This window comes from Semicossyphus pulcher, unplaced genomic scaffold (genome assembly GCF_022749685.1).
Source record: "Semicossyphus pulcher isolate SPU_LCO1_2020_fin unplaced genomic scaffold, fSemPul1.0.p SCAF_16, whole genome shotgun sequence".
Taxonomy (NCBI): domain Eukaryota; kingdom Metazoa; phylum Chordata; class Actinopteri; order Labriformes; family Labridae; genus Semicossyphus; species Semicossyphus pulcher.
In genome coordinates this window covers 22,565,823-22,584,236 of record NW_027211670.1, presented here as the reverse complement: position 1 = coordinate 22,584,236, position 18,414 = coordinate 22,565,823, and the positions used below count along the sequence as shown (strand labels likewise).

General features: G+C 41.1%; 1 protein-coding gene across 2 annotated transcripts in view; it reads right to left on the bottom strand.

Moving 5' to 3' along the window:
• Positions 1–18,414, bottom strand: part of LOC138593971 (ankyrin-3-like) — a 155,295-nt gene that overhangs the window by 43,235 nt on the left and 93,646 nt on the right. Inside the window, exons 16-26 of one of the 2 annotated variants that reach the window (XM_069665058.1) lie at positions 18,048–18,146; positions 17,313–17,411; positions 16,180–16,377; positions 15,532–15,630; positions 15,104–15,202; positions 14,877–14,975; positions 14,533–14,628; positions 13,813–13,885; positions 13,370–13,429; positions 6,712–6,835; positions 1,147–1,246 (exon numbers count right to left, since the gene is read on the bottom strand). In XM_069665058.1, the coding sequence (XP_069521159.1) occupies positions 1,147–1,246; positions 6,712–6,835; positions 13,370–13,429; positions 13,813–13,885; positions 14,533–14,628; positions 14,877–14,975; positions 15,104–15,202; positions 15,532–15,630; positions 16,180–16,377; positions 17,313–17,411; positions 18,048–18,146 (1,146 nt within the window). The remainder of the gene's footprint in view (positions 1–1,146; positions 1,247–6,711; positions 6,836–13,369; positions 13,430–13,812; positions 13,886–14,532; positions 14,629–14,876; positions 14,976–15,103; positions 15,203–15,531; positions 15,631–16,179; positions 16,378–17,312; positions 17,412–18,047; positions 18,147–18,414) is intronic. The other variant, XM_069665059.1, reaches the window with a different exon arrangement.

Genomic DNA, 18,414 nt, shown 5'->3' with positions numbered 1-18,414 from the left:
ATTCCACCTCAGCGCTGTAACGAAGCTCCGGTGCTATGCCGCCTTTGTCATTTTAAATTGACCCAAGCCACGCCGGCATAACGCCGCCCCAGTGTGTGTTTTTACACGGCATTGCGGAAGAAAAATGTGCGCGAGGTGTAAACAAACAGCATATGCTTCATACACACACTGACGCTGTTTTGCCTCTGTTCCTGCCTCCAATGCCGGCTAAGAGGAGGAACGACTTTGCCCCACCTCTCTGCCTCCGTGCGTTTTAAATAGAAGACATAATAATCCCACCTTGACTTGGCAGTGTATAAGACGCTATAGTGAGCACTGACCTTTGTTAATACTTTTACAGAGACCGAACTGCCTCATAATATATGCACAGCTGAGAGGATCACACTTCAGCTGGCACAACTCTTATAGTTTTGGAAATATGTCCAGAAATAAATTAATCTGCACTGGGAGATTTTGAACACCATAAAAGACTGGACTGTAAGTGCTTTTCTGCCGTTGGTAATAGAATCATAATGTTTGAAACTCTTTTTTTCTACACTTTTGATCCATCTGCCTCTCATAAATCCAACAACTGCATGGTCTTGCAATACTAAAAAACTGAAAGTTCAAAAAAGAAATTTGGCTTTTTTAAAGTCAAGAACAAAACTCAGGTTTCATCTTGGCAATGACGTTGTGAAGTGTCGAACAATAGCCGGTCCTCAACGTCTAGTTTGGTGAATTTTTGGAGGGAAAACCAGAAACTACCAAGCAGACCTTCATTTTGAAGTATGAACTCAATACTGTACATTTAAAAAGATGAAGATGAGATTAAATACATTCCCTTTTGTCCCCTGGGATATATTCTACAACAATTTTACCTGAGTGCCCACTTTTACTCAAGTGCCATTTTACTGCATCCTAAAAGTAATCCCCTTATCCGCACTAACAGCTAATCTCATTTCCTCCTGCAGTAAAATGTAACAGGATTGGTCGTCTTAATGTCGACTCAGACTCAGGTGTAAGAGGATCGGTGAAAAGTCTGGCTTTTTTGGCACAGCATGGTGACAGGCACATTCGCAGACAGAACTGTTGTGAAGGTAACAGCCTGAGTATTACTGCCTGAGACAAAAAGAGACACCTTTCAACACGAGCACACAGGGTACGTACCATCTCCTTGGGCGCCAGCATCTCCTCGATCATCATGCTGTCCCGCGTGAACGAGCTCCGGTTCAGCGTGTTGGACCTATCAGAACTGAAGGAACGCAGGCTTGGTGTGGTTGCCGCAGAAGTCACGGATTACCAAGACAACAGTCACAATGATGGAGAGGGGAGGTGAGGAGGAGGAGGAATAGGGAGGGGGGTGGGTGTGAGGGGGTATGAAAGTGAACAGAAAAAACAAACATAAACACATTAAATGCATGCAGCTTCCAGGAACCTGACTGTTTGCCATCAGTGACAGCTGAAACACAAGGCAGGAAAAAAAACGCTCTTCAGAGGGAATTCAAGAGTTTCCAAGAAATAACGCAGAGCTTGAAACAAATGACTGTTGCGCAAATCGTCTGAGGTAACAAGAAACATATTAAGAAACTAAATTCTGTAGAAATCCAGCTGAAAGTCTCGCTGATTTTCCAAACAACATCTTCTGGAGGGTGAAAATACAAAGTTTCATAACGTCTATCTCAGTCTTATGAACTATGACAGCTCATGACTCAAATGCTCCAAAAGCCTGAGTAAAGCAGGGTAGCCTATGCAAGTTGTACTGTATGAGAAACAATGGAGGCTGGTGTAGTTCGTCTTTTGACAATACATTCATGCACATTGTTCAAAAGATTCCAAAGTGACTGTCTCGGCGTGTTTAATCGAGGCATGTGTGCTGGGATGTTTGTGATGGGGCTCTGAGAGAAACATTTTATGAGGCAAATAAAGAGCATTCCTGAGCGATGACACGTGATGAATGTCTGCCTGCAACATCTCAACCGCAATTACATCCCTGTAGCGCTATGTGCTCTACACGAGCAAACTGATGTCAATGAATTAGAGTTAAAATGCTCTGTACTGTTGCACGACAAAAACCCAACCCCGACTCTGAAATGAGAAACCTACGGAAGCCCGGAGAAGCCGAGAATGCAAGATGTATTTTTGAATCCTCGTGTAACAATAAAAAAACAATTTAGCTACTTTCCTTTCAAAATATATTTTTCATTTAATCGTGGTATTATAAAAGCATACATAAAAGGAAAAGTACTGCGGTGTATTTGGGCCATTGTATCTTATTATTATTATTATTATCTCATAAATTTGCAACTTCTTGCAACTCTTCCGTATTTAAACATGAGCTAATGGATTAAAAGACAAAGCTTGCAGGCTTAATGAGTAAATAATAAATGTTGTAGCCTAAAACTAGACATCAAAAAACAAACATCTATTTGGTACAAGTTCAAGATGTTGTTGTACTTCCGTCATAACAAACAAGTAAACAAAACAACGCTAATATACAGCGCTAATGTAGCGACGCCCTGCAAGCTAGTTTTCGGAAGGCAACTCGCGCTGCACCGATTCCACACTCCCTCCCAACTCTGCGGTCTTTTTAAGCTGCATGTTTCCCCTCCCGCTCTGCTCCGTCATCGCCACCGCTGCCCTGCACCAGTACTGCGCTCATACTTTCAGCCCCACCACCACCACCCCAGCATCCACCTGCAGGCTCCGGCTAGGGGGGGTTTAAGATATTATCATTAGATATCGTCGGAGCCGAGACGCCAAATGTTCTGCTGCTATTACAAACGTGTGATGTCAAAATGAAGTTGTTTTTTAAAGTATTTTTGCTGTTAAAATACTTTCAATTTGCATAAATGTACATTTTTTAATAAAATGTACATACTTTTTACAGGAGTAATAGTTCTTGACACCATACAGTGAGATTATTCTGCACTGTCTTTTATTTGTGGTAACTATAAGACACTAAACTGATGAAGGCAACACATGTTGCCTGCAGATTTATCAGTTCAGGTCCCTGGAAGCTCGATGAACTCCACACAGAAACCAAAATGATGCAAAGCTTCACCTTTGTGGCTAACCCACAAAGACCCAGGCATTAATCATAACCATAATACAGTCACTACAGTCAGACACAAAGAAGCAGGCTTTTCTCTTCAAGCAGCAGAACTGTTTTCAACTGAAAGCAAGAAATAAGACAGAAACAACACATGTGAACCACGGTACACGACACAGTGCCTGATGTTAACATAGAAAAGTGTTAAAAATCATAAAAACCGGTCAAAATCATCAAGTTAGTAGTCAAACATACACAGTAATGTATCACATTGGACCACAAAGTCATGATATTGATAGTGACTGGAGTCTAGGGGAGACAGGGGAGGAAAAGGGGTGGAATGGGTGGGGTGGGGGAGGTTGTGGGGGGAGGTGTAGGGAGGCCTCGTCATGCCTTTAGCCTTACCTGACTTTGGGACTAACATTAAGAACGGACATGAGGAGAGAATAAAAGATCATGAACAAACAGAGGAGAGGTGCAGAGAGGAGAAGAGCCAGAGCAGAGATGCAGGTTGGTAGAATGATGCCAACTGACAGACTGAAACCAAAACAACACTTCATCCACTTTATGCAATAAAAACTTTTCAGACTAATATTAGAGCGGCTTCATCTCAGTTTCCCAACATGTTTACTTAAGGATGTGAATTTCAAAGATATAATTATATCATAATAGAGGTGTGAAAAGGGAGGAGTTCGTTCAAGGTCAAACTGTTAAAGATGAATTGATAATGCAGATAATCACTTGACACTTATTGTCTATTGATGCCGAGCATATTATTTAGACTTTAAAGGGATGTTATTATGCTAATTTCAAGCTTCATATTTCAATCTGTGATACCTGCGGAGTAGCTTAGCATAATCTACAGTTAAAAAAACTCCTTATTTTTCTCACACTGGTGCTCTGTGCAGGCCCTCATACAGCCTCTGCCTGAAACGACTCAGTCAGCTCTGGCCCTTTAAGAAACCCCGCCCCTACAAGCCCGCTTTCTTCTGATTGGCCAGCTCCACGAAACCGGCTGAGGCTGCACTTTGTGACTGTCAGTACACGATACGTCCCAGCGACACTGCCCGGTTTGTTCCACACATGCGGCGCTCGACTCGAGAGAGTTATGTCGGTGTGTCGTAGGTCAAATTGATTAAAGCTCCGGAGCTGTGTATCAGATACAGTATCGTACATCAGATGACAGCTTACTTACATAATGATCTATCGGGTCTCTCAACAGGGCTCCGTGACAGAGTGATAGTAGGGCCCCAGAACGGTAAAGTCCATCACAATTGTCTGTATTGATCACCACGTAATTTTACTAAAACATCTTTTAACAATCAGTGCTAATAAAACAAGAGCAGTCGAGCAACCTTTCGGTCTTTTTATGTTGGCTGATAACGGCCGCGTACTGTTATTTGTATTGTATTGTATTGTATTTGTCTAATATTGTGTTGTTAATAAAGTTTAAAAAAAACAAAAAACTTGCTGTCGTCAAATGTTTGAGGTACAAATCAGGCAGGAACAAGAACGTGCACAAATCAGGCAGCGGGGACAGAGCGGGTACTGAGTGACCTCACGGAGTGCAGATGATATGGATGCTGAATATGATGCCATAGCAAGGGGAGCTGAGGCTCATGGGTATTGTACTATTTAGATCTAACAGCTATACCCAAATAATGGAAGGTTTTCTTAAGATTAAGGAAGAAATGATGACATCTGATGGAAAATAAATAAGCTTATACTATCATTAAATCTTCTAGAAGAATCTTTTTGAGGAACATCACAGCTCCACTTATGCTTTTCACGATGTTCAGAAGAATAACATTTGGAGAGTTTTTTATTGATTCCTTAAAACATCAAACAACATAGTGACTAATTTATAGATAATTCACTTCCAAAACTGACTGAACTGGAAGTGATTTGAACTCCTCCCTGCAGGGGACCAACAATTAGTTGAATCAATTATCTGCTTGGGTTGATCTCACACACACACACACCCTTCTCAAACAGCGTGTGTTGATGTAACCCAGTGCTCAAGGCCATTGAATCGAACATGTTTCTCATTTCCTGTGGTGCAGTGTCCATGTGTGTCACCCCTCAGATATTCAATAACCCCTCCCTCCTAAGCGCAGTTGCACAAGTGTCAATATTCTGTGTGTGAAGGAAAGGTTCAACAGCCACAGAAAGCGAACTATGACCTCCCACTGGTGAGGGGGAAACTGTGAGTGTGTGGCTGGACTGGAAATATAGATTGTAAGTATGACAGTGCTTATAAAGTGGTAATAACCACCAGAAATAAAAAAACATTTCCATGAACCCTGTTGTTTCTTGTCAAAGCGAGCATTTTGCTTTTTTAGTTAAAGGTTTCCTCTAATTTCAACAAGAGGATTTCCTGTTTTACCTGTAACTTCCTTCCTACTTCGTTTTAATCTGTAGATAAATTCGCCAATTTTACGTGACATTAAAAAACTACCTGATCTGCATATTTGAACCTGGTCACAACAGAAATTTGGCACAATAGTAATCATCCAAATATATTGTTAAATATGTGGTTGTACAAGTGAAAGACTAATTATAGAGCTGTTTTTGCTAGCAAATTAACCGCTAAAACGTTATGAAGCTGGGAACATGCTAGCTTGAGTTAGTCACATAAGCTATAAAAGTTTAATTGTCTCCGTACTGTTCATGTACCTCAGGGAAGAGAGCTCTCAGCGTTGCCAAACTTGCTAACTGGTTCGTGGACGATTAGACTACTGAAAGACCTACTGTAGCTCGCAAGATAACAGCTTACAAAGCATCCAGCTGTTAACATGCTAGCAACACTCAATCACATAAGCTACCAATTCCCCTCCCCCCCGTTTTATTAATACTGTTCATGTATAGGGGAAAAAAGTTGTCGTTTACCTGGTTCTACAATCTGGGAGTATTTGCAGGGCTATTTGCTAATGTAGCTAGCAAGATAACCGCTAACAATCTGTCAAACATGCTAGCGCTAGTCAGTCACAGAGGTTACTTAGCTTCTTTCTGGTTTCTCTTTACTGTATGGGGTACTCAATTATGCAATTTATCTAAATGAATTGTACCATAACTCATAAATAAAGATTAATTGTAGACTGGGGGATCACTATCATAGTTACAAAGCTAGGCTGTAAAAGCTTGGGACTACTTGCTTGGCTAATTGCTAACTGTAGCTAGCAAGATAACCACTAAGCTCTCAAAGCTTCTTTCTTTTTTCTTTGACAGTGCTGTGTGCTCAATAGCAAAGCATATTGTCCTTACAAGTGTACATTATCTCATTAAATAAAGATATATTGATGTCCTCTTTTTCAAGATGGTTTGCTAATGGTCAACTGTCCACATTTTGGCCAGGTTGAACCCTGCTAGTCATTCAGTTAGCAGCTCAATTTTGCCGTAATGTTCGCTGTTTCTTAATGACTGAATTTGTATTTTAAGTATTCAGGGATTCAGGCTTAAATTCTACATTTATACACCAACTTATTTTTAAATCATTCTGCATATATTGCTAAAGTGGCAGACACAAAAACAGTGTCTACGTCACCTGTAGAAAAGTTTTCTGCAACAGTGGCAGGTGACAAAGCAACCCCTGCACACAATATTAAACTGCTTCATTTCTTAACAAACATAAAACAATCATACTATATATATCATCCAATGCAGTGTGTCGTAGTGGGTCTTACCTCTGTGACCGTGCACCAACGCTAAAGCCCATGTACCCCTCCTGAGGGAGCGAGTCGTCCCCCAGCTCCCGCAGGTCCTGGGGGGCGAGATATTTGTCCGTGTCCCCCGTCATTGCATCGTCACCTGGAGGGTTGACAACACACAGAGCCGGAGAGATGTTAGAAAAGGAAAGCATGAAAGGTTTTAAAGGAGATGTGTGGCCAAAACTTTATGGTTAAAGCTCTCCTCTGACTTAATATCTACTGTATCCTGCTTCATCTGAGATCCTCATTATTGTTTGCTGTGGTTGGAGTAAATGTAAGATAGTTTCTGATGCAGTTGTGTCTGTGTTTCTAGTGTCTGTTGTCCACGCGCAGCATAACAGAGCAGCTCTTTTACACAGACAGATCAATGCAGCCTCTGCCCAGAGGCCTTTTTCCAGCTCAGCTTTGGTCCAACAAACACACACAAACAAAAGTCCTGCTGTCACTAAAAGCTTTTTGTTTCAGCCCCTTGAGGAAAATGTTAACAGTGAAGCTTGCAAACAATAAATAGTGCTGCTGTCAGTGACTTTTTGTGTAAGGTACGTTTAGCGACAGCAGTTAGGCAAATAAAGTAAATGTCACTGATGCACAGGACAAAGTTTACAGTTCAGAGAATTCAAACACTTTCAACGCTGCACAAATTCATTTAAGCAATAAAGAAAAGTTGTTAGAAAAGTAGAAACATACGTTACAAGCCTAGCTGGAAAACAGAAAGCAGCATGTTATTCCCCCCAGAGGTACTGTAGCCTACTGATGAACCGGTGACCGCAGAGTTGAAAGAGAGACGGGAAGGGATGAGGAGTTCAAAAAAAAGAGGGGGGGAGAGAGGGGAGCAAGTGCATGCGGGCGGAGAAACGAAAGGAGAAAGAAAAGGAAGGCATTCCAGCAGCCACAAAGCACCGGAGACCCCCGTCCCACCCCTCTTGTCCCCTCATCCCCTGCTGCTACAGCACCCCTCCCCCTAAACTTTCTCCCTCACACACACATATTCTCAAACACACACTTCACAGACCCCATCTGGCCACATTCCAGCCCGATCTCCGGGACCTCGTCTCATTTCAGCAGAACTCACCTCCCGCTTTAAAGCACTTCATTCAGCCTTCAGTCCGGTCAGCGGGATTTTAACCCCGAACTAACTTTCTGTAACTTGTAACCTCCCTGTCGACTCCCTGTCGCTCTCTCTCTCTCTCTCTCTTCCTCCTGCACACACTGTCTATCTCTCTTTCACAGCCCGACGCTCACACAAACAGATCAGCTTTCTCCCGCCTACCCACCCTGCTCCAGGATTATCCCGTGTGTGTGCATGTGTGTGTGTGTTTGAGAGTGTGTGTGTGTGTGTGAGTTTCAGAACAGACACCTAGAGCTGCAGGACAGAAATAGTAAGTGGGTGTGTGACTCAGACAAAGTTGTCTTACATCTAAACTCTGCAGCGTGTATAGGAGTACGCAGAGTACAGTATATATGACATCCTCACTGTTTCCTTTGATTCTTATTTTAGCAGTTTTTACTCTCATTTGTTTAAACATTGTCTTGTGTGTTTCTTCTTCTTCCTCCTCTACCTGTCAATCAGCCTGTTTATCTCTCCGTCTAATAAATAGCACACATTCTTTGCTGTCAGTTCGCTCATGCAATGCTTTATCTTTTAACTCGTCCAGCTGGTTCTGTCCGCTCACATTTAACGTCTACTTTTCTGTTGACGTGGAAGTCATTGCAGGAAATTTATGACTCTGCATATATGCAAAAAAGATTTCCTAACAGGTCTGGCTAGCTTTTACACACCTGTACCTGTTTACATTCTTTGCATTGGTTCTTGCATGTGTCAGATCCTGCTGAGTCTTCTCGTTACACAAATGATAACATATGCAGCATATTTCGGAGCTGTTTTGACGCCTTGTGGGACTCTGCGCGTCTATTAATGTAGAAAACATTAGTATCAGGCAGTCTGAGATAAAAGTTGAACAATCTGAGATCTTTGTTAGAAATTTAGAGTAAAAAAACTAGAGATAGACCGATATGGTTTTTTCAGGGCCGATACAGATACCGATTATTAGTAGTCAAGGAGGCCGATAACCGATATTTGGAGCCGATATTAATTTGCAGTAAAAGTGAAAATATTGGCGTCAAAATTTTGAATAATACAAACTCCAACACTTAACTTTGTTTAAATGCCTTTAAGCATATGTTTGTTAAACAAACAAACAAAAAGCACAGGGAGTTCCCAGGGTCAGCAGCATCTCTTATAAAGTTAACTGAAAATTTAAATAAATAAATAAATAACTTCCTGAAGTTTTATAAAGTAAATAAAACAAAGTTAAATAAAATTTGCTAAGAAATTAACTTTTTCTCCTTTACGCCGTGTGTGTGCGCACTCTGCATGCACAGCTTTCACTACTGCCGTCGGATTAAAAAAAATAATAAATAAAAAAACAAAAAAAATAAAAAAAATAATAAAATAAAAGGCCGATGCCAATATGCATCAAAATGTCGAATATCGGCGCCGATAATCGGCCCGGCCGATAATCGGTCTATCCCTACAAAAAACTTACAGCTGCTGAGATCCACCCTCAAACCAACCAATCAGAACATGGTGGTAAAATCGTACACAAGGTATTGGCTCGTTGACTTCTTGAGACATACTGTATAATTGCATGTAAACATTGAGCTGGAGTGTATGAATTAAAGCCATTTAAACAAATAATTATGTCTCTCTACTTGGTCATGTAGCTAAATTAACATTGACGCACTAGACTCCATTCTCACAGCTAGATGGTTCCCGGTTCAGACGTAGTGGGCCTGTCTGTGTGGAGTTTGCATGTTCTCCCCATGCATGTGTGGGTTCCCTCTGGGTACTCCGACTTCCTCCCACAGTCCAAAGACATGCTCGTTAGGTTCATTAGTGACTCTTAAATTGCCCGTAGGTGTGAATGTGAGCGTGTCTGTCTCTGTGTGTCAGCCCTGTGATTGACTGGCGATCAGTCCCGGGTGTACTCGGCCTCTCGCCCAATGACAGCCGGGATAGGCTCCAGCACCCCGGCGACCCTGAACAGGATAAGTGGTGTAGATAACGGACATTTGAACATTTAACTTCTATTGTTTGCCTCTTTTCAGTGACGCTTTGAAGAGTAATATCAGTTAAATTCACTTTTAAACTTGCTGTTTGTTCTCAAGAATTTATTGAATTTAAGTTTAAGATAAGATATTCCTTTAGTCGTCCCACAACGGGGAAATTTACAGTCTTACAGCAGCAAAGTTAATAGTGCAACATTATAATAAGGGCATATAAAAATAAATAACTAAACTAAAAGTGTACCCAAAAAACTCTGCAGGAATTTACCAAACTGAAACTTGAGCCATGATTGTTTTTACGCTTCGAGTCAGGCCTTAAGGGTATCGAAGCACAAGAAGATAAAGAATCAGACCTGTCAAGTCTTAAATCTGACCCAGACATAAACAATCAATCACAGATTATCTTGGTTAAATCATACAGATTGGTTGCAACTTGACAAAATAATCAGGTTGCCTTCCTCTTCATGGCGCTGCTTGTATCTTTAAATAGCAGGTGTTATTTTTAGAATATTAAATGTCGAATCCAAAGATAGACATGAAGAGCCGAAGAGGAGAATGTACGCCGGATGATTAACAACCTCAATATTTCGACCAAGCACAGAAACTTGCATCATGTGGTTACCGTGTTATTGCTTTATAAATATTTAAGTAAACTCATAATTAAGTTTTTATATCCGTGCTGACCAAATATTAATTAAGTTTATAACTCTGGAAAAAGTTTGGGAAGTCGACCGCAGCTCACCAAAGTCTGCACAGGGTTTGTGGTTGACCAGATTTAGATCACGGACTGTGTGTGTTATTGGAGATGTTAATCATTGCTATTACTCCGCTGGTATGTGAGCTGGTATGTGTGTGTGTGTGTGTGTGTGTGTGTGTGTGTGTGTGTGTGTGTGTGATACTGTGTGTGTTTGTGTACCTAGAGTTACACATGTATTTTTAGATCAGTAATGAAAGATGGACGCTCTACGAAAGATCTGCAACAAAAACAACAACACACAAATACAGATATAACATCGAGCAAATAATTCACACACGGTTAAGTCTCGTCAGTTCAGCTGCACCACCGCACACTGGTTATTGGAGTTAGTCACATCGAGGTCACTGATTTTTGACTTACAGGAATAGCTGATGCAGATATTTCCAACATCCATCTCTGTTCAGACAAAGCACAGATACACCTTCAACCATCTTTAACCCTCGTTGTTTAAATAGTTCATGCAGGAAGATAACTGACAGAGACATGTGGCTGCATTTAAAGAGCTCGTCTCATTATGTTGAAGAACCTGGGTACATTTTTCTTCTTCTATCTTTTTAATGCTGCGTTTATATGAATTCAGGCAGACAGCAAACTGGATGTCTTTTTACTGGACGAGATTAGAGGAGGCCGGCAGACATTACAGGTAAAGGCATACGGAGACATTTGCTGTTATAAGTAAACAAAAATCTCCTGGTTACCGTCCTCTGCGACAGAGTTACATTCAAAATTGTTGCTCCCTCACACAATAAGAAAACACATGCTATCTGGAAAACTGGAAGCTGTCGAACACACGCTGTGACCTGTTTTTGGTACGGGAAGTGATGCGTTTCCTGTCTGAGTAGCATTGACCAATCATGTAACACTAGGCTTTGGTTGCAAGCAGGTGAAACAATCTGTGTGGAGGGCAGAAGACACGGAACGCAGTCCGCTGTATGCCATCTCGGCTCCAACCGGCGATATCTGACGACGATTAAAATTTGTATTAATCTCTGTATGCAAGTTCAGCTACTCCAACTCCATTGTTGCTTCTCAAGTTGCCAGTCGGACTGCAAAAAATGCAGCACACAGAAAAGGAAGTACCGTAAAAACTCTGGTGTATAAAATGCACTTTCAATACTTTTTTTTTCCATCTAAAAAGTGGGCTGTGTCCTGTATACTGGTGCGAGAGACGTACTTTATAACATGCAAACTAAACCATTTTAAAAATCCGTTTGTGCCCACGACATGTTTGTGGTCTTTCAGTGGCATGTACTCTTGTTTACATGTGGATTGTGTTGGTTTCTATTGTCTTTAATTTACTGATCCTACTGTATTGGGAGCGAAGTGTGTGCAGCATTAGAGTCCAAGACAAATTTCCTTAAGGGGACAATAAGGTGTATCGTATCGTATCGTATCATTCAGACGATGGCACTGTAATCTAGCAAAAGCTTCGTCACACACACGCGCCGCCAGTGCAGCCACCACCCTCACAACAATCAATGTTACTGTTGGCTGAGCTCAACCCACCAGTAGTTAGCAAGATGGCAAAGTTGAAAACAGATGGTAGGCTGTAATTTGTGTGTTTTAAATAAAAATAAATTTTATTAATAATTAGCTACAGAAAACATGTTTTACGGTAGTTTATCGGAAGACCTTTCCAGCTAACCTCAGCCTACAGGAGTTACTGTCCGTTGCTCCCAGAGGATCTGTCGTCGATCTGTGAGTCGATAACCGATGGGTTCTGAGATTAAGGTAAGGTAAAGTAGGAAGACACCAACTGCAGTTCTCCTTTCACTGTTCATGTTGGACGTGAATGAATGACTTTCCTTTTTTTAAGGAAATTTAACATCAATTTTCTGTGTGCAATATTAAGAGAAAGTTGTGTTTTTATAGCTGCAGGCTGTATTAATGTTATTCTCTATTCTTTGGTAACTAAATGACATCCAGACAGCAACATATATCACCTTGCATGTTTCTTTTTTATGTCTGCTTGAGATACTGAAGTCACCTTAATATTAATGTAATAATATGACTAGCCTGACTTTAAGACTCTCTGCAAAGGCCATTCCACGTTACATAGAGCTCTCTGTTGCTTTATTTTGCATATACATCCTGGTAAATGTCGGCTGCTGACGTAAGAAAGTCCCCGCTGAAACATGTGACGATGTAAAAATGAAAGCCTGCCATTCTTTAACATCAACGCAGACTGTTTATCGAAAACACCAGAGGGCAGATCTGAGCCGAGGGGAAATAAAACAAACTGATGATCGCTTGATTTATTCCTCCCCCAGTCTGCATCTCATTTGGGACAATCAGTTCAAGATCAGCCATATTCGAGCTGCACCACCATGTCAATAGAGATGCACAAAGCAAACACACACACACAAACACACACTCCAGCAGCAGCTGACACCGTGTTTGCTTTGGCCCGAATGTGCGAAGCTACAATGGAAGCGTCGCTGACAAGCCCCCGAAGACAAAGGATCGAGTGTGTGTGCGCCGCTACTCCACAGCGTGAAAGAAATCTGTCACACACTCCACGACGCCAAACGCAGGCGGTTGGAGGAAGACATATTCGCTGCATTTTGGTGCATAATAATAACACTGGAGGGTTTACAAGAACACAGCATGAGAGTCGAGGCGGGAAGCAGCAGCTACAACACACTTTCATCATCGTATTCTGCAAGCTCACACAAACCTTCTCATGACTGGAAAAGGGTTAAATGAGAAATGAAAGATGGAAAATGTTAAGAACAGAGAAAGAATAGAATAAAAGGAGAGATAGAAAGTGTAAAAATGAAGGTGTAAAGATCAAAAAATGAAGAAAAATACCTTCTTCCACATCAGATAAATAGTCCTCTGTGATCATTTCGGGGACATAGGCTTTATGGACTGTGTGATGGGATGGAGGAGAAGGTGAGGGAACAAAAAATCATGGAAAAAATCATAATCAGAACAAAATCAAAGACAAAGAAAGAATTAGACTCAAGATTTAAAGGTGATTATTGAACTTTTTTCAGCTGAAATCATCATGAGTGCAACAGAAAGGTCAAAGGATGAAATCAAATAAAACAAGTTTATGATGTAAGCAACAACAACATAACTGTGACACTGAAAACAGTGGAGAAACTCTGGGATCTCCTCCTATTCCAGCACCAAAGCCAAAAATGACTCAGCCTGAGGGTTCACAGACTTCGGCCGTCTCTCAGTCAGGTTAAACGGGGAGAACTTCTCTGCTGGATTAAGACTCAATAAGCTGTAAAAAGAGTCCTTACCTTCGTCGTCGGACATGTCAATCCCCTCGGTCGAAGTCTCTGGCACGTTCAACTTGTGCTTCTCCATCACAGTCTGTCGAACACAGAGATGCTTGTAATAAGTCAATTACATCTTTATCTTTATTTCGAACAGGTAAATAAAATTAAATAGACTAAATTAAAAGGAATATATAAAAAGTAAACCTATACGACAATTTCTAATAACAAGGATGACATATAAACGTGTTTATTCCGACCCCTTATCTGCTTTTAACTAGAACCTACCCAAGTTTACCAGCTTTCACATCCTTTGCTCCTCTCTATTATCAAAAATGTTTGTAGTTTTCTGTACAATTTCTTGAACGTTATTACAAAAAAGTCTTAAGTTAAAGCCTCTATTCTTATTTTTACCAGGAGGAACCAGAAAGATAAAGAAAAATCAAGATATAAGATAAACATAGAGGAGGTTTTGAGTTCATTTAGAGAGTCTTACGTCTTACTGAAGTATAGTTATAATAACTGCGAACAGCAACAGCTCTTCCACAGCCCTCCTCTGAGTAATGACCATGGATGCTTATTAACAATTAAGAATTAAGAAAATGTGGATAGCCAGGTATGTTTAATAAGATTCAGGCTGGAGTTCACTATTCAGCCATTGTTTTAGGGATTTAGGAAACTACACATTACAGTTGACCAGGTCTACACAGTATGTTTTTAATACACACTCTCAGAAACATTTACCTGCGTGGTGAGCGTTTCCTCCGTGACCACTTTGAGCGTGTCGACTACAGAGATGTAGCCGAGCCTCCTGGCAATCGACAGAGCGCTGTTCCCGTTCTGGATAAGAATGAGATGAAAAGAAAAAGGTTTGAAACAGGAAAATTATAATTACTAATTTTTTTAATCACCTGGACAGCAACTATCTCATTAGAGTGTGCTAAAACCTAAAGCTATTTCACATTATATTCACTGTGTTTGGTATTGTGGTCCATTTTGGAGGTAAAGAACAGAAAGAAGTCATGAGCAACAATCAAACTAATAATTTTAGGAGTGTGTCGCAGTGTTTCTTGTCTGTGTGTACTAACAGCAGTGAGTTCGTTGGGCGATGCTCCGTGAAGAAGCAGCAGGTTGATGATGTGTGTGTGTCCCTGCTGTGCGGCCTGATGGAGAGGAGTGTAACCGTTCTGCAGAGGAGGGAGAAGACACAAAGGACAGAGTTATAAAACATTCACTCTACACCTGCTGACTTCAGCAGAATACAGTGAACACACTCCAAACAAATCTCTTCTCTACACAGATACTTGATGGTTACCTTGGTCTTAGCGTTGACTTTGGCCTGATTTTTCAGCAGGAAGTTCACCATCTTCACGTTTCCATAGTGACAGGCCACATGGAGAGGAGTGTATCCCAGCTGTTAATACAAAAAGTCATTTATAACTTCAGAAGTAAGAGAGAGAGGATCATACTCTCATGGTGCAATTGAAAATACTGGAAATAGATCCGACAAAGAGACACTTTACAACTCGCAAATACGACCAGTGTTGGTATTTGGACCCAACGACCACCTGATTCCTCACATTGGTTGTTTTGTTCATCACACATTCTACGACTCAAAATACTTCTCTATTTACAAAAACAAATTCTTATATTTGAGAAGCTATGACCTAAATATTTCTCCTGATAAATGACTTAACATATAATCGCTTGAGGCCGAGGACAAGACCACATTATTGGTTGTACCTTGGTCTCGGGGTCGACAGTAGCTCCCTGGTTGACTAAGACTTCAGCAACGTTGACTTTGTCCTCCTGCGCAGCCAAGTGGAGCGGAGTCAAACCAGACTGAGGACAGGGACAAAGAGATAGTTAAATACACAGACAGGCTTAGTACATATAGATAAAGTTAAACAGAGAGAAGACATTGTAACAGCTGTGCAAACAGACAGAGAGATGGAGGGATAAGAGGAGTTGAAAACAGCCGATATAACCCGATACAGCAAAATAAAGCTTCAGAGGACTGTGCATTGTAGTGAAGTTGACACACTTAGACCTGAAACCATCAGAAAACAATGCCAATACAAGATATCATGAAAGTAACAGCGTGATGCCTTACAAGAATAAAATTAATTAAACAATCTTAAAAATAAAGACTTTTATTTTGAAGTGTCTTTTACCAAGATCAAGGAAACTTAACACTCACTGCAGTTGTTTCAAGCTAAATAATTCAGCTTTGGATAAAGACTCACATTTGTAAACTAAGGCGCTGTCCATTAAACACACGTTTATAATACGCACAAACAAACCGTAAATATGACTCCCTTGTTATGAGAACCACGTCTGCATGTACGCAGAGACAAACATCGTTGCAGTGGCCGTTCTGAGATCTCGTACCTTGTTGCCCATGTTTATAGGCGCGTCTCGAGCCAGCAGCAGGGTCACGATGTCCACGTTTCCCTCCTGAGCGGCGAGGTGCAGCGGAGTGATCCCCTGTCGGGTCACTGTGTTGGTGGAGGCCCCGTACTCCAGTAAGGTGGTGGCGATCTCCATCTGGTTCTTCTTAGCCGCAATGTGGAGCGGTGTGTAGCCGTTCTGGGTGCAGAGAAACCATCGCTCCATTCATGAAGTTGTATGTGTGTTTTAACACAAACATGCAGCTAATGTTACAGAAAATACCTCATAAAGAAAACATGTTACTGGAACTTATTATTTTCTATTAATATGTCTGTAAAGTTAATTAAAAATTGCACTTTTGCACATTTATTAGCGTCCTTGCTGAGACTTGGATAAAAGATTGATATCACTCGTATCTTTGTACGTTAAAAACAAAGCTAAAGCTAAAGAGATGGTTAGCGTAGCTTAAGGGGAAAACAGATAACCTGGCTTCACCTCTAAAGCTAAAAAATAAAAGTGATATTTATCGTCTAATCCGAAGTCTGAAGTGTTGCAGAGACAAGTTGCAGTTTAAAAGGATGTTACGAGCAGGACTATGTCTTTTGCCAGGAGCAATGATTTCCTGAAGTCTCCCTTTATGTCTCCCTTTTCCTTGTTATTTATGTTTTTATCCCTAAAGATCATTTCTAAAAAAAAATTAATTATTTAAAATACTTGTATATCCAGTTTTATTACATGAAAACACAGTTTCTACATATTCGAGAATCTATCAGGGAGCAGAACTGATCGGAGGCCTGGCTAATTTCAGTGTCAGCTCTTTCTTTCTCCAGAGATGCTGTTAGAGCGTAAGAGGCAATCAACCAGCCAATCACAAAGCTCCGCTCAGCTCGTTCACTATGTGGGTGACTGAAAGTAGGTCAGCCTGCTTTCACCCAGAGCCAGGGAGAGAGGGAGAGAGAGACGGACAAAAAGAGACAGAGAGAGAGAGGGAGCGGGAGAAAGAGAGGCAGATACAGAGAAATGAGAGAATGAGGGAGATGAAAGAGAGAGAGAGAGAGAGAAAGAGCGAGGGAGGTTTTGGTGCAATTCTGCATTAACAAACATTCAGTATATCCACTGTGACTGACTCTTACCTTTGCAGCAGCATGCGGTGAAGCTCCCTGATTGAGCAAGAGCAGCGCCACCTTCTGGTTATCATAGTGAGCTGCCACATGCAGTGGAGTTAGTCCACTCTGAACACACACACACACACACACACAGACATTGTAAGATGGTGATATACATTATGTTCAGAGCAGTACGGGCAGAGGGGACAAAGAAAACACTGTGAAAGCTTTGAGTGGAGCCGCAGAGCAAACATGGAGGCAGCTAATGTCACAGTGTGCAGAAGTATGAGTTTCATATAAGAGGACAAAGTTCTCCAGCATGTAAGGACACTTGAGGTTTAGTAACTACTTGTTGGTTTGTTACTAAATCAGCTGCTGAAACAGGTTGAACATCGTAACCTTACTAGTTAGGACGTAAGGTCATCAGTAAAGGGACTCATCATTCAAAGATCAAAGACAGATTTACGGTGTGCGTTAGCGTTCTTGTGGACAAAAGGAAACCTTGCATTGTAGTGACGTCTTTTGGATTTTTGTGTTGCACAGGGCATCAACTTAACAGGAAAATGCTGCTGTGTGTATTCTTTAAATCTTTGTAGTGCAACCGTTTGATAAATGCATAAATTATAATTAACTAGTGTGGCTTAGTTTGAACTTAGCAAACAGTAGGTGCAACAGGGCGTGGATCCTTATTATGCTGCTCACACACACTCTCTTTTTAAGCCCCCTAAAGCATCATTCTCTGACACACCAAACATGCGTTACCTTCCCAGCAGCATCAGGCGGAGCGTTTCTCTGCAGCAGCAGGTTGGCGACCTCGATCTTGCCGTATTTTGCAGCCACATGCAGAGGAGTGAAGCCCTTCTGCAGAGACACACAAGAACAGGAAAGAATATTAAAACAACTGGAACTTCAGTTAATGGTTAGTTCAAAGCTCTGTCATTTTTTATACGATGCTGCTCCACAAAAACCACGTTTAATCATTTATAATTAAGTCATTTGCTTGGTTTTATCATGTCAACATGAAAATCTAATTAATTGGTGCTTAAACATGATGAAACTGAATAAGAGTTCAGGGTGTGTTGTGTGTGTGTTACATCAGATTTTTCAGCTATGAGGCAACACAGATACG